The 25,235-nt window shown below is 39.2% G+C and overlaps 1 protein-coding gene across 1 annotated transcript; it reads left to right on the top strand.

The window, feature by feature from the left end:
• The first annotated feature begins 73 nt into the window (after nt 1-73).
• On the top strand, nt 74-25,235 carry LOC134851842 (transmembrane protein 272-like). The gene is made up of 7 exons (XM_063868108.1): nt 74-173; nt 551-599; nt 21,291-21,362; nt 21,672-21,731; nt 21,800-21,897; nt 23,926-24,022; nt 24,911-25,235. The coding sequence occupies exons 3-7, from the start codon at nt 21,311-21,313 to the stop codon at nt 25,090-25,092; spliced, it is 489 nt and encodes a 162-aa protein (XP_063724178.1). The 5' UTR covers nt 74-173; nt 551-599; nt 21,291-21,310; the 3' UTR covers nt 25,093-25,235.

Raw genomic sequence — 25,235 nt, 5'->3', positions numbered from 1 at the left:
AATTTGTCGTGCTGACGTTACCTTGATCTTTAGTACCACCCATCGAATGTTGATTCACAAAACAAAATAACTACCGTAACATCAATCATTATTTTATTAGCATATAATCGCATAAAGAATAGCTCTAACTTAGTGTCAAATTATTTGATCCATACCGAACGAATACACTTTTGGTGAGTTTATATTGACAATTCTTAGGACTTACATTGAAGCGTTCGTCCGAAACTGCCCATACAAGTTTTTGAAAATTTTAAAAACAGTAATTTTTCTTTATTCAAATGCCAGATGTCGTAATTTGTGTTGACGTTACCTTGATCTATAGTTCCACCCATAGTATGTTGGTTTTTACAGCAAAATAGCTGCATTAGCATCAAATATTATGTTATTAGCAAATAATCGGATAAGGAGAATTTCTAGCTCAAATTATTTGATTCAAGCCAAATGGAAACCTTTTTGGTGAGTTATTTTGAGAGTTTGGATGACATTTTGGGACAAAGAATTCATCTGTAATCTCAAAACAAACAGATAACTAAAATAATTTTTTTTCTAGAAATTTCAAGCCGAGCACGGAATTCAACCCCCTTCATACTACCCGAGAGGTTAGACATTCAATTGAACAGACTGGACTTATCCGTGCAGACCACTAAAAGTCACTGAAATCATTCGACTTTTTCACTGGATACTGTTTCATTCTTATTATGATTATTATCCTTTTTCATTTTTGCAATTGAACAAAACTTATTTTTTTGCGACTTTTTTCTGTCACTTCGTGTGAATCCTTAACCAAAATTTATCCACACAGGGATGAGATAAAGGTCACCAACCTAAGCCAACTAACCTCGCTTCAAATAATTTTTTCGCAATTGATTACTCGCAATTGATTATTCATAAGTAAACCAACGATCAATTTGACGACAAAAGCTAGTATCAAATCCAAAAAGAGCTAACTTGTTGATACAATCAAGAACCAAAAAGGATTTTAGGGAAGATTTCAATTTTTTTAAGTTTTGGATACAGATTATAAGGGAGAAGTTGTAATCATAAACAATATCTAGTCTTAATATCTAGAGTAGTCTTTAACATCCTAATTTGCATTAACGAGTGCAAAAATTATCAGCAGTCTAATGCGGGCTAGCGGCGCTGTTTGAAGCTTACAAGAGTGTGGAAATGCCATCCCGGCTAGCTAAAAGTTTCAGCGCTCTACCAAAGTACCAGATATCTCTTCTAAAGTCCTCAAGAAGAAGGCTATACCAAGAGTGAACACCAAGGAAAAGTGACTAGGTAATAGCGAAAGGTCGTCGCCCGAGATCTTGTTGCTGAAACGTGGCTTCGGGCAAGATTGGAGGTTTGTCTCGAAATCGGCTACATAAATTTGAACGCTCGATAGTGGTTTCGATCTCTAGTTTGTGGATCAGAACAGAGGTTAAGATTCAAGGCTTAAGTAGCTTTGTGTGACCCTGCGAGCAATGAAGCTCCCCATTTCGCTGTACAGTTTTCCGTCGCAAACCGCAAAGTTGTCTATCAACTCTAAATAATTCAGTTTGCCAGTTGACTCACGTGCATTTATAGAGGCAGGACTTGTGTTTGTCATGACATGATCAGTCGGCAAGCCAATTTTTGTAACAATCGGACAATGCGAGCAGAATATTTTTTTTCTCCAAAAAAATGTAATAAGGGGGGAGGGGGGAATTAAAGAGCTGGGCAACTGAAAAAAACTACTGCAGCTATAGTTAGCTCAGTGACTTCTTTATAATTGTAGGTATCTATTATGATACGCTAACCATTTGAGGCCTTGAATCAGGCTTGGCTACTTCTTGGATTGAGCTACAAGTAACCAACCTTAGTTTGAAGCAAAGAAAAAGACTTCATCGATGTGCGTTGAAGTTTGCATCTCAATAAAGTGGAAAAAACAGCAATTATAATTGTCTTTTTTTCTTTTTTTGTAGACACTGAAAATGAAATTCAATTACAATCAATTTTTATTCATGGAACTCCAATGCGGTTGCACTCCACAAAGTGCAATGCGGTTGCAATTAGCCTTTTCCGGATTTCATTCAAGTTTTTTGAACTAATAAGCTTTTAATTGTTGCATATTTTGGGATGAAAACAATTTTAGTGCTTGTTTAAATAGTTTGGCATTACAAGTAAAATGTTTTGATAATTCAGTAAGTAGCTACTTTGCCGCAACGTTGCCAAAATTTGCGAGTTAGCTTTAAATTTTGGTGTAATTCCAAATATTCCGATGCGCAGTGTAACACTGACGGTAAAACTTTAGCAATATTCTAAATGATGAAGTTATTAAATAGAATAAGAAAAAAAAGTTAAGTGAAATATCAATAAACCTTTTGGAAAGGTTATCAAGGGCTGTTGTTTCGCTCGGTGCTCAGATGAGGCAAATATTTGAAACACCCGGGATGACCAAAAATACCAGTCATACAATTTCCATATATGGAAAAATGCAAATCATGCACTTTCCATACAATTCCATACGTACAGAAAATAGCATGAAAGGTCTATGATTAGTATTTTTTCATATCTGGACATTGTATGACTAGCATTTTTCCATAAACCAAAAATTTTGATTTTCAATTTTCATTTTAATTTTAATTTCTCAAAATTTTTTGGTTGTGTTTGTACCCGAACACAAATGACCTAAACCTTTGATTACTCAAACGTAGTAACAAGAAGTTTGGCCGTCTCGCATTAAAAATGCATTGGAAACAGCCTGATATTTGTTACTTCTGTCTCACACAAATAATATAACGAAAGTAATGAACTTTTAAATTTTGGCAATATATACAGTTCAATGAGTTCTGTCAGTTTATATATATTGAGTTCATTCTGGCGCCATTGGTGCTGGCCAAGTCCCTGATGCCGTTTTGATTAGTACCTGCCAGTGGTGGTCGCGTACACTTGACATCTGAAACAGTTGAAGCATTATTGAGTTATGAATTCAGTTGTTGATTAACGTTGGAAATTTACCGTATCGAATTCACCGTTTTCACATGGCACAGCAAGCAGGATACGGCGCAGGGACGGGAAAAAATCCATTCGGAATTACGGCGTTTTGGCCTAGTAAATGCACGGAAGCACCAATGCTGTGGGAGCACTGGATTACTCGTTTTACATGGGGAGTAATAGCGAAACATTCATTCAATCCGACGGCATTCTATTTCAATCGGACGTTGAACGCAACGCAAATTGCGGATCTACCGGAGGATGATATTGGAAAAAACCGTCTGGAGGCGGAACAAACTTCAATTTCTAACCTGTATATTTGTTAAAGGGGAACGCGGACAGGACAAGCTTTATAATCGCAAACCCCATTTGGATCTGGCGGTTACGCGATGTCCTAGAGTTTTGAATGAATTCGAAAATTTATTCACGAAGGAGAGGAATGAAAGTTTCGGAAACAACGTAAAGGGGAGGCGCGGGAAACATTCCACTCAGTATTGAGTGGGTTAGCTGCTAGGTGTGCGTTGAGGGCTCTGGACGCATATTGCGTGACGTATTTATAGTAAATATATCTAATAAAGAAGCACAAACGGAACTCTGTCAATCAACTAAGACCCCAGATGAGGTCTACCGAATTGCTTTGTCATACGGGCGGGGGACAAATACCCCAAAACGTATAAAGTTTCTGGTGGCGGTCTTGGGGCGGCACCAGCGGGGGCATTGTAGATAAAAACAGAGCCAATAAGCGCCATTTGAGGTAGCTACCGTCGACCATTCCAACGGGGCGGACGCAGATTCGGTAGAGGAAACAACAGGGGCGGCGGTGGAGCGGATTTCTTTAACTGCGATCAAAGTGGTTTTTCTCCAGAGCATATTCCAAAGTGTCCAGCGCGGAATGCCACCTGTAATTTTTGTCGGAAGACCGGTCATTGTAAGCGCACGTGTCGAGGACATACAACGGCCAATAGGGGACGCGTGGGGATGATACATGAGGACGACACCGACGGAGGGCTCCTTCAAAACGTTCCGGAGAAGAGTGTGTCTAATTACGGAGGCTCCGTCGGATGGGTAACCGATTCGAACGCACCAACACAAGGATGGGACTCGGAAAGTTCAACAGATTATGTTGTTATGTCGGTCTGGCGAAGACAAGAGGAAGAATTGAAAATTGCGGGGGCAAAACTGGCGTTACGAATCAACGATCACGCAACTCAGGCCTGGATCGACAGCGGATTGCCAATTTCTATATTTACTATAAGGGAATTGAAAAGTACCTCGGGAACATGCAATGTGCGTCTGCAGCAGTTGGATCCAAAAGATGATCAGTTTCGGGACTACGGGAACAACCCGCTGAAGTTTTCTGGGCAAGATGGTAGTTACACTCGAATCCAATGGATGGAAAACAAACGCAGCCATCAATGTTATCGGAGGCTGCAGGCCATCTATTATCGGCCGGGATTTGACGCCAGAGCTGGGATTGATGTTGGTCCAGACGCCAGCGGAGCAGGGGGTGCATAATATCCAGAAGAAAGGTGATATTATGGAAATGGATGAGGATTTGGATGATTGGCAAAGACATTTCAGTAAGCAATTTAACCACCTTTTTCACAGGGTAGGGCTCATTCGTAAATATAAAGTGCAGGCAGAATTTTTCAAGAATTTGATTCCGATCCAGCAAAAGTGCAGACGAGTGCCTTTAACGTTGCAAGAGAAGGTAGATAAAGAAATCGAGAAACTCTTGGAACAGGGTCATATACAAAAATTGGAGGATTGTTCTCATAAATATTTTGTCTCCCCTATTGTCATTACGGTGAAAAAGGATGGTTCCGTAAAACTTGCACTAGAATCAAGAGAACTAAAAAAGCAAGTCCATAAAAACAAATATCAAATGCCTAATATTGAAGAGCTAATGGATATTGTGGGCCAAACAATAAGCGAACTTAAGCAAGGGGATGTTTGTTTCTCAACAATGGACCTCACATACGCATACGGGCAGTTACCGCTAAGTGAAACTACGAGCAAACATTGCAACTTTACTTTGGTGGGAGGACGCTCCACCGGTTCATATTGTTTCAAGACGGGACTCTATGGGTTGACAACTATGCGGGCGGAATTCCAACGGGTAATGGATGCCATTCTTTTGACATTTCTGTGTGCGCACGCATTCATTGATGATAATTTAGTAATTTCAAAAGGTACCAAAATTGAACACATTGCCCTAGTGGAGAAGACTTTAGCCAAACTCGATAATGAAAATATGGCTTTAAAATTAGGAAAATGTCAATTTGGCGAAAAATGAATGCGAATAGTTAGGCCATCGGATCACGAAATCTGGCATTACGCCGATGGTTCGTAAAACAGACCCGATTGATAAGTTAGTCGCTCCGAGGTCGCTATCGCAACTGAAGTCATTTATGGGTTCAATCCATAGTCTTCACAAATATTTACCCTCCATAGCGGAAATTTCAGCGCCATTGCGCCCGCTGTTAAGTAAGAATAATGACTTCGTGTGGACAAACGAGTGTCAAGTAGCATTTGAAATGCTCAAGCAGCAAGTCGCGAATCTCGTAGAATTAAAGCATTTTTACGTGCTCAAAGATATCCGAATTGTGTGCGATACGAGACATAATGGTCTAGGAGCAGTACTAGAACAATTCGGTTCCGAGGGATGGCGGCCTATTTCTTTGGCAACTCGGTTTTTGAATGCGGCGGAGAAGAAGTATTTGAGGAATGAATTAGAAATGTTGGCCGTAGTCTGGGGTTCGAAATACTTTCGATATTATATCTTTGGAAGAAAATTTACGGTGGTAACGGATCATAAAGCCTTAGTATCATTATTGAACGGAAACAATAAGAAAAACGAAACAATTTTTAGTCGCGTAACCCGTTGGATCGATCGAATTTTTCCTTTTGATTTTGTAAAAGAGCAAATGCCAGAGGCTAAAATCGGCCTGGCTGATTATTTATCAAGGCACCCGGTGGGGGAAGCTATGCGGCTGAGCCTTTATGATAATACGTTCACAGTTGCAAAATTGCATTCAATTACCAATTCACTCGGCTATAAAGTGCGGAAAACACCGGAGGAGCTATTAAAAAGTCAAAGAAGTTAGTTGTTTCAGCTAATGAGCACCGAATTGGAGCAAGTAATCGAAATTTTCCACCGGAGAAGGGCGGAAAAACGCGTGTTCATCGTTTAGCCAATCAGAACGCAATGTCGCGTATAATTGAATGTAATTTCCGCAAAGGCGCGAATATCGTCAAATCGATCACTGAGTGTCAATTACGTGAGTTTGCTAAAAATCCTTTTACAAACATCAACATTCCTTTCAACAACAAAAACAATTCCACAATGACATCCATTAATTTGAAGCAGCTAAATAAGTTGGGACAACGAGGACGACTCTGAATCGGGTTCCGAGTACCAACCATTGCAAATTACACGATATTCCGGACTCGAGGAAATGGGTGACGAACTGGGGGCTGGAAGAGATCTAGGAAATGAACTGCAGTTACAAAATTCGTCGGCGTAATGGTTGACAGCATTTTTAAGTCTCGAAAGAACAAGGGGGAAGGAGACAGGGAACGTGATACAAATTAGGAAGACGAAATCTCTCCTTGTTGGAAAGAAAACTCTTGATAAGAATTTCGTAGTATGTCCAGGGAGAGGGCGGACCACTGTAGGTCTAAAACTCAAAACTTAGTTTCGGTGCTTAATTTTTAAATTACGATTCAAAATTGTTATTTGAGGGAATAATATATACAGTTCATTGAGTTCAGTCAGTTTATATATTTTGAGTTCATTCTGGCGTCATTGGTGCTGGCCAAGTCCTCGGTGCCGTTTTGATTAGTACCTGCCAGTGGTGGTCGCACACACTTGACATCTGAAACAGTTGAAGTACTATTGAGTTACGAATTCAGTTGTTGATTAACGTTGGAAATTTACAGTATTGGGGAAAATGTCAATTTGGCGAAAAATGAATGCGAATAGTTAGGCCATCGGATCACGAAATCTGGCATTACGCCGATGGTTCTTAAAACAGACCCGATTGATAAGTTAGTCGCTCCGAGGTTGCTATCGCAACTGAAGTCATTTATGGGTTCAATCCATAGTATTCACAAATATTTACCCTCGTTAGCGGAAACTTCAGCGCCATTGCGCCCGCTGTTAAGTAAGAATAATGACTTTGTGTGGACAAGCGAGTGTCAAGTAGCATTTGAAATCCTCAAGCAGCAAGTCGCGAACCTCGTAGAATTAAAGCATTTTTAAGTGCACAAAGATATCCGAATTGTGTGCGATACGAGCCATTATGGTCTAGGAGCAGTACTAGAACAATTCGGTTCCGAGGGATGGCGGCCTATTTCTTTGGCATCTCGGTTTTTGAATGCGGCGGAGAAGAAGTATTCGAGGAATGAATTAGAAATGTTGGCCGTAGTCTGGGGTTCGAAATACTTTCGATATTATATCTTTGGAAGAAAATTTACGGTGGTAACGGATCATAAAGCCTTAGTATCTTTATTGAACGGAAACAATAAGAAAAACAAAACAATTTTTAGTCGCGTAACCCGTTGGATCGATCGAATTATTCCTTTTGACTTTGTAAAAGAGCATATGCCAGAGGCTAAAATCGGCCTGGCTGATTATTTATCAAGGCACCCGGTGGGGGAAGCTATGCGGGTGAGACTTTATGATAATACGTTCACAGTTGCAAAATTGAATTCAATTACCAATTCACTCGGCTATAAAGTGCGGAAAACACCGGAGGGGCTATTAACAAGTCAAAAAAGTTAGTTGTTTCAGCTAATGAGCACCGAATTGGAGCAAGTTATTGAAATTTTCCACCGGATTAGGGCGAAAAAGTGCGTGTTCATCGTTTAGCCAATCAGAACGCAATGTCGCGTATAATTGAATGTAATTTCCGCAAAGGCGCGAATATCGTCAAATCGATCACTGAGTGTCAATTACGTGAGTTTGCTATTAATCCTTTTACAAACATCAACATTCCTTTCAACCACAAAAACAATTCCACAATGACATCCATTAATTTGAAGTAGCTAAATAAGTTGGGACAACGAGGACGACTCTGAATCGGGTTCCGAGTACCAACCATTGCAAGTTACACAATATTCCTGACTCGAGGAAATGGGTGACGAACTGGGGGCTGGAAGATATCTAGGAAACGAACGGCAGTTACAAAATTAAGCGGCGTAATGATTGACAGCATTTTTAAGTCTCGGAAGAACAAGGGGGAAGGAGACAGGGAACGTGATACAAATCAGGAAGACGAAATCATTCCTTGTTGGAAAGAAAACTCTTGATAAGAAACTCGTAGTATGTCCAGGGAGAGGGCGGACCACTGTAGGTCTAAAACTCAAAACTTAGTTTCGGTGCTTAATTTTTAAATTAAGATACAAAATGGTTATTTGAGGGAATAATATATACAGTTCATTGAGTTCAGTCAGTTTATATATTTTGAGTTCATTCTGGCGTCATTGGTGCTGGCCAAGTCCTCGGTGCCGTTTTGATTAGTACCTGTCAGTGGTGGTCGCACACACTTGACATCTGAAACAGTTGAAGTACTATTGAGTTACGAATTCAGTTGTTGATTAACGTTGGAAATTTACAGTATTGGGGAAAATGTCAATTTGGCGAAAAATGAATGCGAATAGTTAGGCCATCGGATCACGAAATCTGGCATTACGCCGATGGTTCGTAAATCAGACCCGATTGATAAGTTAGTCGCTCCGAGGTCGCTATCGCAACTGAAGTCATTTATGGGTTCAATCCATAGTCTTCACAAATATTTACCCTCGTTAGCGGAAACTTCAGCGCCATTGCGCCCGCTGTTAAGTAAGAATAATGACTTCGTGTGGACAAACGAGTGTCAAGTAGCATTTGAAATGCTCAAGCAGCAAGTCGCGAACCTCATAGAATTAAAGCATTTTTACGTGCACAAAGATATCCGAATTGTGTGCGATACGAGCCATAATGGTCTAGGAGCAGTACTAGAACAATTCGGTTCCGAGGGATGGCGGCCTATTTCTTTGGCATCTCGGTTTTTGAATGCGGCGGAGAAGAAGTATTCGAGGAATGAATTAGAAATGTTGGCCGTAGTCTGGGGTTCGAAATACTTTCGATATTATATCTTTGGAAGAAAATTTACGGTGGTAACGGATCATAAAGCCTTAGTATCATTATTGAACGGAAACAATAAGAAAAACAAAACAATTTTTAGTCGCGTAACCCGTTGGATCGATCGAATTATTCCTTTTGGTTTTGTAAAAGAGCATATGCCAGAGGCTAAAATCGGCCTGGCTGGTTATTTATCAAGGCACCCGGTGGGGGAAGCTATACGGGTGAGACTTAATGATAATACGTTCACAGTTGCAAAATTGCATTCAATTACCAATTCACTCGGCTATAAAGTGCGGAAAACACCGGAGGGGCTATTAACAAGTCAAAGAAGTTAGTTGTTTCAGCTAATGAGCACCGAATTGGAGCAAGTAATCGAAATTTTCCACCGGAGAAGGGCGGAAAAACGCGTGATCATCGTTTAGCCAATCAGAACGCAATGTCGCGTATAATTGAATGTAATTTCCGCAAAGGCGCGAATATCGTCAAATCGATCACTGAGTGTCAATTACGTGAGTTTGCTATTAATCCTTTTACAAACATCAACATTCCTTTCAACAACAAAAACAATTCCACAATGGCATCCATTAATTTGATGTAGCTAAATAAGTTACTTTTGCGACATCCAGAGATTACCAGTGGAAGCAGCAGCGAGGTCGAAGTGGTGGATGCGAGACTGGAGGCGGTGACGACGAATAACCGAGACGTTAAGTGTAATACAGTGATATCAAATCCTTCGGCTTTTGGTGGAGGGGGGGGGGGGGTTGTTCCCCGCGGCATACCCTGAAAACGTGGTCATGTCCGTAATTCCTAGAGATTGCAAAACCATCAAGAAAAGTGATGCCTTGCCAAATTATTTAACCTCATACTGGTGGAGGCCAACCAAAAAGGAGACCCTCAAATGCGCACTATCAAGGAGTTGGTGCAGAGTAAAGATCCCGAACTGGAGCGTAAAGTACGAGCAATGGGTGCTTATCTGGGACAGCACACTCACGACTTCCATGTCCGTGAAAGTTGTCTGTGGACGACTCGTCATCTCAGCCCCTCTCAGGAAAGCGTTGGTCATTAGGATCCATTGTTCCCACCATAATCGATGCGGCGAGGGATGTGTATTTCCCCTACATCCACCGGAATTTGGTGGCGGCCGCGGATGGCTGCAAAGAGTGCACCGAAGCAGGTAAAAGTCTCAAGCTAATGTGCGCAGGGGTGACATTGGAAAGATTTATGAACCCAAGGAGCCTAACGATTGTCTGCAATTAGATTTTCGCGGTCCGATTAAGTACCTAAATGAGTCGAGTGAATACGTGCTGGTATAGGTTGATCGATTTTCGCGATGGCCTTCGGCGATGATTTGCGCGAATAATAGGAGCGACAACATTCTCAAACTTATGAAACAATACATTTCTCATCACGATGTGCCCAGGAAAATTTTTATGGATCAGGGCTCTAGCTTTAGGTCGAAAGCAGTTAAGTCGTTTTGTAATTCTGAAAGAATAGAAATTGTCTATTCCCCCGTAAATGATCATCGAGCCATCGAAACCTAAATTGGGACAGGGTATTGAAACCAAAATCTGCCTGTATAGAATCTAATGACCCGCGGGCGATTAAAATTCCGCCACCAATGGCAACTGATTGGGAAGACAGATTGGACGTTGACTATGACGTCGAGCATATAAACCACCCCAGGAAACTTGCAGGGGATCAGTTGGTCTCGGTTGCTGATCGGGGCTCGGCGCCGGTGGCGTCATCCAAAAACTCCGTGGGAGTGAAAACGAGGGAATCAAAGGCGCAAACGCCCAAGCATCCTAACATGCGGATGGAACTCTTGTTTCAACGTATCAAGGATAGCAACAAAAACTATAGACCATTAAAGCAAAAAGTAGTTAGTGAATCTCAACATACCTTAATTCTAGCAAACGGGTCTTTGCATAGGAAAAGTGGGGTCGCGGGAAAGGCGCCAATTTCGGCTGCATCGAAATTCTCGGACAAAACAACGCCAAAACCTCCAATGATGGTTGGGTGAAAAGAAGGGCTGACCTGAAAAGAAGAGAAGAAGAAAAAGCAGCGTGAACGAGCGCGAGGAAAACTATACAAACTGGGACGCGCGCAAATTCGCAAAATTGGGACAACGAGGACGACTCTGAATCGGGTTCCGAGTACCAACCATTGCAAATTACACGATATTCCGGACTTGAGGAAATGGTTGACGAACTGGGGGCTGGACCCAGCTATAGCGACAGGCCGAGTACGCCACTGGCTAGACAAAGTACCGAAGGCGAGGCGAACACATCCGGTAGAGGCGGTGCGAAACAATCCGAGGGCGAAAAGGCGAAGATTAAACGGCCGAAGGAGGCTAGTATCGAAAAAGTGGAAAGCGTGACAAATGTGAGCGGCGGAGTAGAAACCGGAAAGATATTCAAAAAGAAGCAGGAGCGTGTGAGAAAGCAACGACTAGTGCCGTATTCAAGTCAGGAGTCACAGGATTCAGATGGGGCGGGATCGCGCAAGAGTTCTAGGAAACGAACTGCAGTTACAAATTTCGGCGGCGTAATGATTGACAGCATTTTTAAGTCTCGGAAGAACAAGGGGGAAGGAGACAGGGAAAGTGCTACAAATTAGGAAGACGAAATCATTCCTTGTTGGAAAGAAAACTCTTGATAAGAATTTCGTAGTATGTCCAGGGAGAGGGCGGACCACTGTAGGTCTAAAACTCAAAACTTAGTTTCGGTGCCTAATTTTTAAATTACGATTCAAAATTGTTATTTGAGGGAATAATATATACAGTTCATTGAGTTCAGTCAGTTTATATACTTTGAGTTCATTCTGGCGTCATTGGTGCTGGCCAAGTCCTCGGTGCCGTTTTGATTAGTACCTGCCAGTGGTGGTCGCACACACTTGACATCTGAAACAGTTGAAGTACTATTGAGTTACGAATTCAGTTGTTGATTAACGTTGGAAATTTACAGTATTGGGGAAAATGTCAATTTGGCGAAAAATGAATGCGAATAATTAGGCCATCGGATCACGAAATCTGGCATTACGTCGATGGTTCGTAAAACAGACCCGATTGATAAGTTAGTTGCTCCGAGGTCGCTATCGCAACTGAAGTCGTTTATGGGTTCAATCCATAGGCTTCACAAATATTTACCCTCGTTAGCGGAAACTTCAGCGCCATTGCGCCCGCTGTTAAGTAAGAATAATGACTTCGTGTGGACAGACGAGTGTCAAGTAGCATTTGAAATGCTCAAGCAGCAAGTCGCGAACCTCGTAGAATTAAAGCATTTTTACGTGCACAAAGATATCCGAATTGTGTGCGATACAAGCCATAATGGTCTAGGAGCAGTACTAGTACAATTCGGTTCCGAGGGATGGCGGCCTATTTCTTTGGCATCTCTTTTTTTGAATGCGGCGGAGAAGAAGTATTCGAGGAATGAATTAGAAATGTTGGCCGTAGTCTGGGGTTCAAAATACTTTCGATATTATATCTTTGGAAGAAAATTTACGGTGGTAACGGATCATAAAGCCTTAGTATCATTATTGAACGGAAACAATAAGAAAAACAAAACAATTTTTAGTCGCGTAACCCGTTGGATCGATCGAATTATTCCTTTTGATTTTGTAAAAGAGCATATGCCAGAGGCTAAAATCGGCCTGGCTGATTATTTATCAAGGCACCCGGTGGGGGAAGCTATGCGGGTGAGCCTTTATGATAATACGTTCACAGTTGCAAAATTGCATTCAATTACCAATTCACTCGGCTATAAAGCGCGGAAAACACCGGAGGAGCTATTAAAAAGTCAAAGAAGTTAGTTGTTTCAGCTAATGAGCACCGAATTGGAGCAAGTAATCGAAATTTTCTACCGGAGAAGGGCGGAAAAACGCGTGATCATCGTTTAGCCAATCAGAACGCAATGTCGCGTATAATTGAATGTAATTTCCGCAAAGGCGCGAATATTGTCAAATCGATCACTGAGTGTCAATTACGTGAGTTTGCTATTAATCCTTTTACAAACATCAACATTCCTTTCAACAACAAAAACAATTCCACAATGACATACATTAATTTGAAGTAGCTAAATAAGTTGGGACAACGAGGACGACTCTGAATCGGGTTCCGAGTACCAACCATTGCAAATTACACGATATTCTGGACTCGAGGAAATGGGTGACGCACTGGGGGCTGGAAGAGTTCTAGGAAACGAACTGCAGTTACAAACTTCGGCGGCGTAATGATTGACAGCATTTTTAAGTCTCGGAAGAACAAGGGGGAAGGAGACAGGGAACGTGATACAAATTAGGAAGACGAAACCATTCCTTGTTGGAAAGAAAACTCTTGATAAGAATTTCGTAGTATGTCCAGGGAGAGGGCGGACCACTGTAGGTCTAAAACTCAAAACTTAGTATCGGTGCTTAATTTTTAAATTACGATTCAAAATTGTTATTTGAGGGAATAATATATACAGTTCATTGAGTTCAGTTAGTTTATATATTTTGAGTTCATTCTGGCGTCATTGGTGCTGGCCAAGTCCTCGGTGCCGTTTTGATTAGTACCTGCCAGTGGTGGTCGCACACACTTGACATCTGAAACAGTTGAAGTACTATTGAGTTACGAATTCAGTTGTTGATTAACGTTGGAAATTTACAGTATTGAATTCACCATTTCAACAATGGGGAAGGGGGCTGCATTTCAGCAGTTTAAAAACAGTATTCTTAATATCTAGAGTAGTCTTTAACATCCTAATTTGGATTAACGAGTGCAAAAAATATCACCAGTCTAATGCGGGCTAGCGGCGCTGTTTGAAGCTTACAAGAGTGTGGAAATGCCATCCCGGCTAGCTAAAAGTTTCAGCGCTCTACCAAAGTACCAGATATCTCTTCTAAAGTCCTCAAGAAGAAGGCTATACCAAGAGTGAACACCAAGGAAAAGTGACTAGGTAATAGCGAAAGGTCGTCGCCCGAGATCTTGTTGCTGAAACGTGGCTTCGGGCAAGATTGGAGGTTTGTCTCGAAATCGGCTACATAAATTTGAACGCTCGATAGTGGTTTCGATCTCTAGTTTGTGGATCAGAACAGAGGTTAAGATTCAAGGCTTAAGTAGCTTTGTGTGACCTTGCGAGCAATGAAGCTCCCCATTTCGCTGTACAGTTTTCCGTCGCAAACCGCAAAGTTGTCTATCAACTCTAAATAATTCAGTTTGCCAGTTGACTCACGTGCATTTATAGAGGCAGGACTTGTGTTTGTCATGACATGATCAGTCGGCAAGCCAATTTTTGTAACAATCGGACAATGCGAGCAGAATATTTTTTTTCTCCAAAAAAATGTAATAAGGGGGGAGGGGGGAATTAAAGAGCTGGGCAACTGAAAAAAACTACTGCAGCTATAGTTAGCTCAGTGACTTCTTTATAATTGTAGGTATCTATTATGATACGCTAACCATTTGAGGCCTTGAATCAGGCTTGGCTACTTCTTGGATTGAGCTACAAGTAACCAACCTTAGTTTGAAGCAAAGAAAAAGACTTCATCGATGTGCGTTGAAGTTTGCATCTCAATAAAGTGGAAAAAACAGCAATTATAATTGTCTTTTTTTCTTTTTTTGTAGACACTGAAAATGAAATTCAATTACAATCAATTTTTATTCATGGAACTCCAATGCGGTTGCACTCCACAAAGTGCAATGCGGTTGCAATTAGCCTTTTCCGGATTTCATTCAAGTTTTTTGAACTAATAAGCTTTTAATTGTTGCATATTTTGGAATGAAAACAATTTTAGTGCTTGTTTAAATAGTTTGGCATTACAAGTAAAATGTTTTGATAATTCAGTAAGTAGCTACTTTGCCGCAACGTTGCCAAAATTTGCGAGTTAGCTTTAAATTTTGGTGTAATTCCAAATATTCCGATGCGCAGTGTAACACTGACGGTAAAACTTTAGCAATATTCTAAATGATGAAGTTATTAAATAGAATAAGAAAAAAAAGTTAAGTGAAATATCAATAAACCTTTTGGAAAGGTTATCAAGGGCTGTTGTTTCGCTCGGTGCTCAGATGAGGCAAATATTTGAAACACCCGGGATGACCAAAAATACCAGTCATACAATTTCCATATATGGAAAAATGCAAATCATGCACTTTCCATACAATTCCATACGTACAGAAAATAGCATGAAAGGTCTATGATTAGTATTTTTTCATATCTGGACATTGTATGACTAGCATTTTTCCATAAACCAAAAATTTTGATTTTCAATTTTCATTTTAATTTTAATTTCTCAAAATTTTTTGGTTGTGTTTGTACCCGAACACAAATGACCTAAACCTTTGATTACTCAAACGTAGTAACAAGAAGTTTGGCCGTCTCGCATTAAAAATGCATTGGAAACAGCCTGATATTTGTTACTTCTGTCTCACACAAATAATATAACGAAAGTAATGAACTTTTAAATTTTGGCAATAACTTTCAAAGATGATTATTTCTAAAATTTGAATTTTTAAATTACCAGGCATTGATCAAGGCATACAAAAACAAGTCGTACAAAAGAAAGAGGAGTTTTAAGCGTTTTTGAAAAAAGTTATGAAGAGAAAAGGAAAAAAATCCAATATTAATATATCCAGGACTACGTTATACACACAAAAAATTAAATTTTGCATGCAAATTTTTTTTTTCAAAAAATGTTTGTTTGAATACGAAAATCAGTTTGCGATTGAAAAAAGAAACACAAAAAAATGTTTAGGCCAATTTCAAAAATACTTCGAAAAATTTTTGTCGTCGCCATCAAAAAAATGCTAGTCATACAATTTCCATATATGGAAATTGTATGACTAGCATTTTTTTTCAGAAAACAAAAACAAAAAAAGTCAAAGTTTTCAGTTGTACCAGCCCAAAAAACGCTTAAATGTTTTGCCAGCAGTTGAATTGATTGTTCAAAGCTTTTTTTCTCAATTTTTTTTAAATTCTACTCATACAATTTCCATATATGGAAATTGTATGATTAGCATTTTTTCATACCATTTTTTCCCTTTTTTAATGAAGAGATACCGATTTCGATACCAAAACAACTATAAAATACCTTTGAAATTCGATTAAACTCATTTTGCACAAACGTATGAAATTTGTATGACTAGCATTTTTTCATAGACTAAGTGTATGAAATTGTATGATTAGCATTTTCGGTCTATGGAGGTCAACCCGGGCATTTCTAGCTTTTGAAGTTGAATTGTCTGTGAAAATTGAGGTACCTTCTGAATTTTCAATAGAAAGTTTTGCTGAAAGAGTGCTACTTTATTGTTTCCTCCGTATTGATCGCCCATGGATATTAGTAAAATTTAGTGGATTTCTGAGAATAAAAAGTAATTATAACCCTTTTTAAACTTTACAGATAAAAATACAGACCAATTAATTTATTGTACTGCCGTCATAATCAATTTTTTTTTGAAGAAAAAAACCATTATAATGAAAAATAATCAATAATTTCCAACAAGATCGACTATTTTTGTCATGTTTTTCTTTTTGTAATTGATCATCTTTGAACTCAAGCACCATTGTAATTCAATATAATATATTATAATCCATTTTCTTTCCAGAACTAATTTCAATTATTTTGCATAAAATTTGAAAATTTACTTAAAGTTTTATGCCACAACTTTTTCAAGTATTACAGTCAAAAATATGTATCCATCAACTAATTTGGATTGTTGGCGCTTTCTCGGCCTCGCTGGCCACATTTGACACATTTGTCGCTGTGCTACCGCATACATGGCGTCGCTCGCACGTTACTGTCTCTCGATCTCTTGGATATCGTCTTTTAATTTCACTTGTAACTAGGACCCGCGGTGATCTCCATCGGTACGGTGACCTCTGGGGCCATTATGTTCTTTCGGGCTAGTCATCGTTTCGCTAGAATTGGTAGATTGTCATCGGATTCCGGATCGTCTCCTTGTTCAAACCGTCTGTCTTTTCGCGGAATGCCGCTCTTTCTCGTCGCCGATGTTGGTTTCGGCCACGATTGTATCAGCGCCGTAATTTTCAGTGAAAACTCCTGTGGTGTAAGCGAAGCTGTGACGGCTTTGGGGATCTCGTATTTGGGGTAGCTATCTTTCGTGATGCAACTCCTTACTTCCAAACGCGCAAAATTTACTCATTTTAATCTTATGCGCGCTCTGTGCGGCGAGTTTTATGTTTTGTAATTTATACCTGTTAAAGTTTTTGTTTCCACGTACGCTGAAAGCTGATTGTTGACGACTCAGTATTGGCCAATGGGCCCACTTTGACCGTGATCGGTGGCTCAGCTTTTTGATTTCTGATCTGCTCTTCAGCCTGACGGATTGGGTGATCCCTATGCTTGATGTCTTGTTCGGTATCTATTTTTAGCGGATTATGTTGGACCAGTTTAGATCGCAGAACTATAATTTTTTAATCAGGTTCCTTAAACCCTGTGCGGGCCTCTCTGTCGTGGTCTGCCTCGAGTGGCGTGATTTTGAGAGTGGCGTTATTTGAAAACCCTAGGGCACCAGGGGCTCTTCCGAGCATTTTATACAAATTTTTTCCCATGTATGTGTTAAAACAGAATGTTGGCGGCCAGCTATCGTTCGTTCCTCGCAGCACTCTATGGCTCGATGGTCGCTCACCGGTGATTGAATCGTTTCTCTTCCTTCCCCATTGCAAAAAGTTCAATCTCCATCGACAAAACTTTGTTCCTTGATCTAAATGTGTATGTCTGGTTACGCCATGTGTGTTTTTGTACGTTTTCAAAAACCTAACTAATAGGTCCGACCAATTTCAGCTTTAAGCCATCGCTGACGGCCATTGTAAGAAACGATCAACATCTACAATTTCATCCTTTTTGAAACCTTTCGACAACAAACATTCAACTGAACCGATTCATTTGGTTAATTTGCTTCGGGTAACTCTACCAAATCTTCATCAGTGAGCAAAACTTTCAAAGTGAACGTTAAGATCTTTACATGTCAGCAATTTGATAATTCCAAGTAGTTGAGGGTTTGTCGGTTATTGAACCTGTAAAAATTGAAAACTCAAAAGTGACGGGAGGACTTTTTTGATGAGAGTTGTACAGTTACGCGGAACATTTGTCAAAATGCAAATTTTGGGGTCTTCCGGCGGATAAAACACACATCGAAACGCCGACAAAATATATACTATACTATTACTCCGTGTATTCTTAACATCGCTCGCAACCGCCAATAAGCCAGTTTTAACTTTTAATTTCTTTGATATCTTCTCGCTACTAAGAATGGGATGCACTGCAGCTTTGTTTCTCTTCATTGATTTTTTTTCAATAAATTGATGCCTACTAGTCTCGAAATTAGTAATTGCTCCAAATAATTTCGAGATTTCGATAGTTGACTTTCGATTTATCCAAATTGCTGGTCTCTGATTGGTTAATTTACTGGAGCAAGCTTTCTGCCCTCTTCCGGTTTAGTTTCGAACAATTGTGTACTCAATTTAGATTGGTTGGGTTTTTCCGACGCGTCTCCTTCTTCGGGTTATTACTTGATCCCTTGGATTTATATACTTTTTTACCTCCAGTTGCGTTGCAACGAATTTGTTTTTGCCATTGTAAACATGCTATCATACGTGCTGACCGGTTTCATCTGCACACCATCGCTGACGGCCATCGTGAGAAACTATCAACATCTACAATTTCCGAATTTTTGGAATCACTCGGTTGAGTAATTGGCCCACAAAAAAATGACTGAAGCGTTTCATTTGGTTCATTTGCTTAAGGTAACTCAACCAAATCTTGTTTGGTGCACACAGTTTTAAGAATTTTACCGGTCAAAGTGCATTCCCTGTAATTTTCCTCGATTGACGCGATGCTTGGCGACTCCAGCGCTAGTTTCACCAATCCGTCCTGTCCAACTACTTTTATGATCGGCGAGTCAAATTTTTTACCCGAGCATTCTTCTAGTTTTTCTGTATGCCGATGCAATAGTTTTATTGTTATCAAATTTTTCCTGCAGCGTTGTCTTCATCATACTCCCTTTGAATGTATTGACAGTTTTTTCTCGAAAAACTCTGCCTACACTATATAGTTTCTGATCCTAGGGACCTGGCGAAAACGACAATTAATTTGCTTTCTGAATTATTACTAACATAGTTCCAGTGTTGCGTTCGCCTCTGGAGTCGTCACTTATTAAGTCTCCCCGTGGATGGACATCAACTTCCCCACGGATGGTCATTCTGGTTCAACTGCAGTCCGAGGTTGGGCATCAGGTCTAGACCAATTTTTGACGGTCGAGTTTCTCCAATCACTTTGATCCTTCTTGCTAACACCCATCAAAAATGACTCCAAATGATCTTTCATCGCCCGTTTTGTGTGAAGCGGATATTTTTCGTATTCCTTGAAATTGTTGTCTTCTGGTTTTAATTCGTTCATTTTTACACCTGTGACACCCAAAGTCCATTTTATTTCTGCCTCGTTTCGGTACTGAGGTAGATCGGTTTCGGGTAGCTGACCGATTGACAACATTTCAATTCATACGTAAATTAACCGTAATTATCGGAAATTACAAGTCTGCAAAGAATAACGAGCTGCCATAAATTTCGGTATTTAAAAGCAGAATTTAATGTCATAAAATACGCAAAATGAAAACATTAAAAAGTCAACTTTAAAATGGCGCCTGAACAATTTGTGAACTTTGTTTCAATCTTTCAGTTTTCGACTTTTTTCACGCACTTCTTCGTTCACCTGAAAATTCACGCACTTCTTCGTTCACCAGAAAATTCATCAGTTGTGACCTTGGTTTTTTCTCGCTATGAATTCTAGCGAGAACACATTTCATGTCACCAGTCTTGAACATCGATATTGTCGGGTCGCGGTTGACCCACACGTTTGTTTTCTCCACCTTCCGGATTTTTCGCCCGGCTTCTTTCAGCTCCTTTTTTAGTTGCGATTTAATGAACATCACTACCTAGTTCCCCTAGATATCCAAATACAATGATCGATTTTTTTTCGGCATTTTGACACAACCGAACGAATTTTTGCGCTGATAGTGAATATTTTCTAATTTCCTTGACTCGATGTTGCCATCCTTGACAGATGCTTCGTGAAGGGCTTATCGCCTCGTTCGAAGGGTAGCGCTATTCGGTACATCTCCTTCGTAGTTTTAGTGTACCGATACGAATCATTTTGTGCTTCCCGATTATTCATGTGCACTATGAAAACTTCCCTTAAGATTCCTGTCTCCCATGCTCTGAATTTGTATCTTGCCGCCAGTCCACTCAAACCCGAGTTAAATTGCTCTAGCGTTGTGGTGTTTTCGCGCTAACAGCTGGGAAGGTTTCGTACGTTTCATTCCTGTTCTTCTTGAACTCCGTTTTCATTGAGTCCAGGACCCTTGGATAGCTGGTATTTCCTAACCAAGATTGGGTTTTCGCTTGTGGAATTCATCTTTTTTGACCAGACATTGATAAAATTAAGAAATTAGCGTCTTCTGTGCCTCCAATCTGTTTTTCATCAATTTTCCCCGTCAGTCGGTCACTTTGGCCGTCGTTGTTAGCTTATACGCGTAGTACATTATATCTTTTTGGGTTGAGCCCGTGATTTGCCACCGTCCTCCATTGAAATCTGTTGATCAAACCAAAATACCCATAAAATTGGTGATTCTGCATATTTTGGTGGCCAAAACAACCTTATTCCAAGTGAATTTTTTCCCCATTTCGACCTAATGGTTGAGCCATATTAGGAAACGGCAAACAATACTGTACATTTCAGATGTATAGTATGTAACTTCAATGCATAAGGTTGATCGAAGACAATTGATTTAAAGTCAATCGAGAGTTTCAGACAGTTTGATTGAGAGTACGAGGTTGTTTGACAGAATGAAATGGAAGTACTGGTGAACTTTTTAATGAATTCTAGTCGATTGTCTTGTAATTTTTTAGATGCTGACTATAAAGTGACAAAATAATCGATTATGATTCATGGGACTTAAGAAGACCCTTTCGAACTAACGATATCAAGATTTACAAGTAGAAAAAAAATGTCGCTTAAAATGATTGAATCGTACCAAATTTAAAATTTTACCATTGCTATACCGCTTTACGCTGAGTGCTCTGATCATCAGCATCTCCCGTAAATTAAGGCAAAAAAGGGCCCCTTCTGCTGGTTGGAACCTCTTTTTAAACTCATTTACTGGAAAACTATGATCATCACCCAGAGGCACTCTAGAGCTGATCTTCTTTTCGCACAGGAAGACCTGTCCCGTTCCACATGTCGATCTTCGAGACGGTAAAGGCGATTAGGAAGACTAAAGGAGATACACGTGAGTAAACTACAAATTTTCAAATTTCTAAACTAGATATAACTTCTGTGGACTTGGATTGAACTATTTGTAGTTATAACTTAAATCTCCATAAATGAATTCAATCGTAGCCGCATAGCATATTTTCAAAAGTTTCAGATATAATGTAGATATTTTTTCATCATGATCTTTTTTAGATAAATTATTCTTGTATTGGCAAACTTTATGAAAAAAGTGCCTTGGCGAAAACTGAAAACAGTCTAAGTCGAATCTACAAAACAACAAAACTCTAATATATCTGAATGAAAATTTACATTCATTTTGTTTCAGCTGCCCAAATACTCACACTTATTTTGCTCGTGATATTTCTAACTTCGATGTTTTTCACTGGTAAGAGCCTCAATTTGCAAAAAAAACCCTATGAGGCAATCAAAACAAAGCTGGGTTTTCTTTTTCAGGGGCTCTAAAATTGAACGACTGTCCGGCTGAGCCGTTCATTCCGAAATGGCTTCTCGTAATGGGAATTTTTGGCCTTCTTAGACTTCTCGTTTCACAGGTTATTTTAAAACTAAACAAGACTACTCGTATCAGGGCGAAGCCCTGAATGTTCCGACTGCCTTTTAAGGTTTTATGGAGAAATTCTTAAAAATTAAATGTAAGAAAAAAAAAATTTTTTTTTCTAAAATTTGAAATTTTTTTATGAAAATTATCCCCCCACACGCCATACAATGTGTAAAAGGATAGATTTCGCTCCTAGTAACAAATCAATTATGGCAAATAAGCTTCTTTCAACCAATTTGGAACGATTTTAAGACGGATTAACTCTCCGCTCACGCGTTAACAGCGCGAAATATATCGCGCGTTAATTGTCCCAGATTGACCAAAATGGCAATCTTTAAACCCCCATAACTTTACAAAAAAAGATCACAGGTGAAATATTGTTTCAAATTTGAGCTCAGGACAACAATACCTTTCGAATGATATAAAAAAATTCCGTCAAAAATAGCTAGTTAAAAAGTCGAAATTTGTCCAAAGAAAAAAAAAACCCACCCCGAGCACAAATATTCCGTTACTTTCGTATCGAAAGTCGGAACAACAAATCTAAATTTACGCCATTATCTTTTTTGCTTCTCAAATAAGAGCAAAGCTAACCAAAATTAAACTGTGTTTTGTCTTCCAACATCGATTTTCAGCATGCAAAACAGTGTCAAACATTTAATTAACAAAAAAGTGACCTTTTTTTCTGCTTAGATTGCTCATTCATCATAACTTGACAACATACACTAAGCTGTCTACGCTGGTTCAAAATAGTTTTGTGTTATTGTTCCGACTTTCGATACGAAAATAACCGAATATTTGTGCTCGGGATGGTTTTTTTTTCTCCAGACAAACTTCGACTTTTTAACTAGCCATGTTTGACGGAACTTTTTGAAATCATTCGAAAGGTATTGTTGTGCTGAGCTCAAAATTGAAAAGATGTTTCACCTGTGATCATTTTTCGTAAAGTTACGGGTGTTTAAAAATTGCCATTTTGGCCAATTTGGGACAATTAACGCGCGATATATTCCGAGTTAATCCGAGTTAGAAATCGTTCGAAATTGGTTGAAAGAAGCTTATATGCCAAAATTGATTTGTTACCAGGAGTAAAATTTATCCTTTTGGACTTTATATGGCGTGTGGGGGGATGAGTTTCATGAAAAATTTCAAATAAAAAAAAATTTCATTTTGTTTTATTTCATTTAACTTTTGAATGTTATTACTGCTCCGTAAAATCTTAAAAGGCAGTCAGAACATTCAGGGCTTCGCCCTGATACGAGCAGTACTGTTTTGTGTTTAAATTTAAAAATATATTTCACATGTGATCATTTTTCGTAAAGTTACGGGGGTTTAAGGATTGCCATTTTGGCCAATTTGGGACAATTAACGCGCGGTATATTCCGAGTTAATCCGAGTTAGAAATCGTTCCAAATTGGTTGAAAGAAGCTTATATGCCAAAATTGATTTGTTACAAGGAGTAAAATCTATCCTTTTGGACTTTATATGGCGTGTGGGGGGATGAATTTCATGAACAATTTCAAATAAAAAAAATTTCATTTTGTTTTATTTCATTTAACTTTTGAATGTTAATACTGCTCCATAAACCTTAAAAGGCAGTCGGAACATTCAGGGCTTTGCCCTGATACGAGTAGTCTTGTTTCATTTTAGAAACTAATGCTCAAAATAGTGTCATTGAAGCTCATAGAAAGAAAAAACAAACCATTGGTGTTGTAGATAATCTTGCGTTATTCTCAATTTGACATGTAAACGACAATAATTCTGTTTTCTGTCCACCTATTTTTACTTTCTTCGAAGAATAATAATTGAATGGGAGCTGCTGCTAGGTCAAATTCGTGAATCTCAAGGTCACTGGTCATTTCATTAATGCTGACACCAGGAAAAAAGACCAAAAAAACCAGCATAGAAACTGCTTTTGTTCGCAAATTACCAGTTTTCGTCTGGTAAAAGTTCAGTTGATAGACTTTTTCTCCAGATTTTTGTGAAAAATCAGATTTTTCAACTGGAGTTTATATTGACTGTTCGGCAGGTGTGCAACCGAATGGTTGACGATGATGAGGAGAATTGTTGCCAGGGCGCTTGTGAGTGCATGCTGGAAGTGTTCTTGTTCGCATGGTTTGTTGCAGGTACTAAAAATTTACTCTGAAAATTGGTAGCCAAAAGGCACCCTACGTATCCAAAAAATACTCCAGTTTAGGTATTCAAAAAGTATCATAGGTTTCCCGAAAATTGCTACTTAAATAGGCAGTGGCGTGCGCAGAAATTTTTTTAGGGGGCGGTTTTTCGAGTTTGTTAGGTTGACCAGTTTGATGTGTCCGAGCTCTTCGAAAATACTATAAGGACCGTATTTTGCGCCACAGGCAGATTTTCGAAAAAAAATGGAAACATTTGTTTCAAGCTTTTTTTACAAAAAATGACCAAAAAATGCGTTTTTTTCGGTGTGCTCTCACCCCTCAATTTTTTTTATATTGGCCTCAAAGGCGCCCTTAGAAAAATTTTGACGTTGGCCAGCCAAAAATGATTCTCGTAAAATTATACCAAAAAGGGGACCCTTTAGAAACATTTGGCTGACAAAATTGAGAGGGGATGAGGACAGACACCCACCCCAGCCCCCCTTCTTCGGCATGCTTATGAAAATAGGTGTCATAGAGTCTCGTAGGTATTCAAAATCACTCGCAGTTCTTATCCAACAGAAATCTTTTAGCAATTGCATTTTTTCGTGGCTACTCTAATAGGTTTTATGTAAAATTAATGAGCAATCAAGGAAACACCAGAAAATATCACTTTAGAATTAGAAAAATTGTTTGTTTTTTTTGAAAAAAAAATTGGAAGTGACAGATGATTGCATTTGAAAATGATCGCTTAGACTAGACAATATCCATTTTTGGTTTTATCTTCTGAAACAATGACCGTTGCACACTATGTGGTCTTGAATCTAATTTCTACATGCTTGCAACTCCCTCTTATGCATGTAGTCAAATTGAGTGTTTCAATTTTTTCTATTTTTGCTTCAGGCAGCGTTTGGGTGTTTCGAACCTATGGCGATGTGTCATACACCAAAGATTCTGAGAACTACTGTGAAAGACCTCTCTTCCGATTTTCATTCGTGATTCAACTGGGCACTTATATCTTAATGGGATCATCACTGTGTTGCTGTTGTATGTTTGGTTGCATGGCTGCTATTATGGATGACTAATTCATACGAAGTCGAATGCCATAAATTATGATTTATATAAGTAATTTTCAAAGTCGGTTGTAAATCTCATCTGAAAGTAATTTGACACCTAAATATTTATCGCAAAGATTTTAAACGGTATCAAAAAGTATATAAAACGAATA

Source organism: Symsagittifera roscoffensis, chromosome 7 (assembly GCF_963678635.1).
Source record: "Symsagittifera roscoffensis chromosome 7, txSymRosc1.1, whole genome shotgun sequence".
NCBI classification, from domain to species: domain Eukaryota; kingdom Metazoa; phylum Xenacoelomorpha; order Acoela; family Convolutidae; genus Symsagittifera; species Symsagittifera roscoffensis.
The sequence above is the reverse complement of the archived record's forward strand: the minus strand, read 5'-3'. Positions and strand labels throughout refer to the sequence as shown.

Bases quoted from the DNA above. Each gene is read 5' to 3' on its own strand.
- LOC134851842 (XM_063868108.1), top strand. From the start codon at position 21,311: ATGTCGATCTTCGAGACGGTAAAGGCGATTAGGAAGACTAAAGGAGAT. The intron at 21,363-21,671 runs GTGAGTAAACTA...ATTTTGTTTCAG, and splicing joins GAAGACTAAAGGAGATACAC to CTGCCCAAATACTCACACTT. The intron at 24,023-24,910 runs GTACTAAAAATT...TTTTTGCTTCAG, and splicing joins GTTCGCATGGTTTGTTGCAG to GCAGCGTTTGGGTGTTTCGA.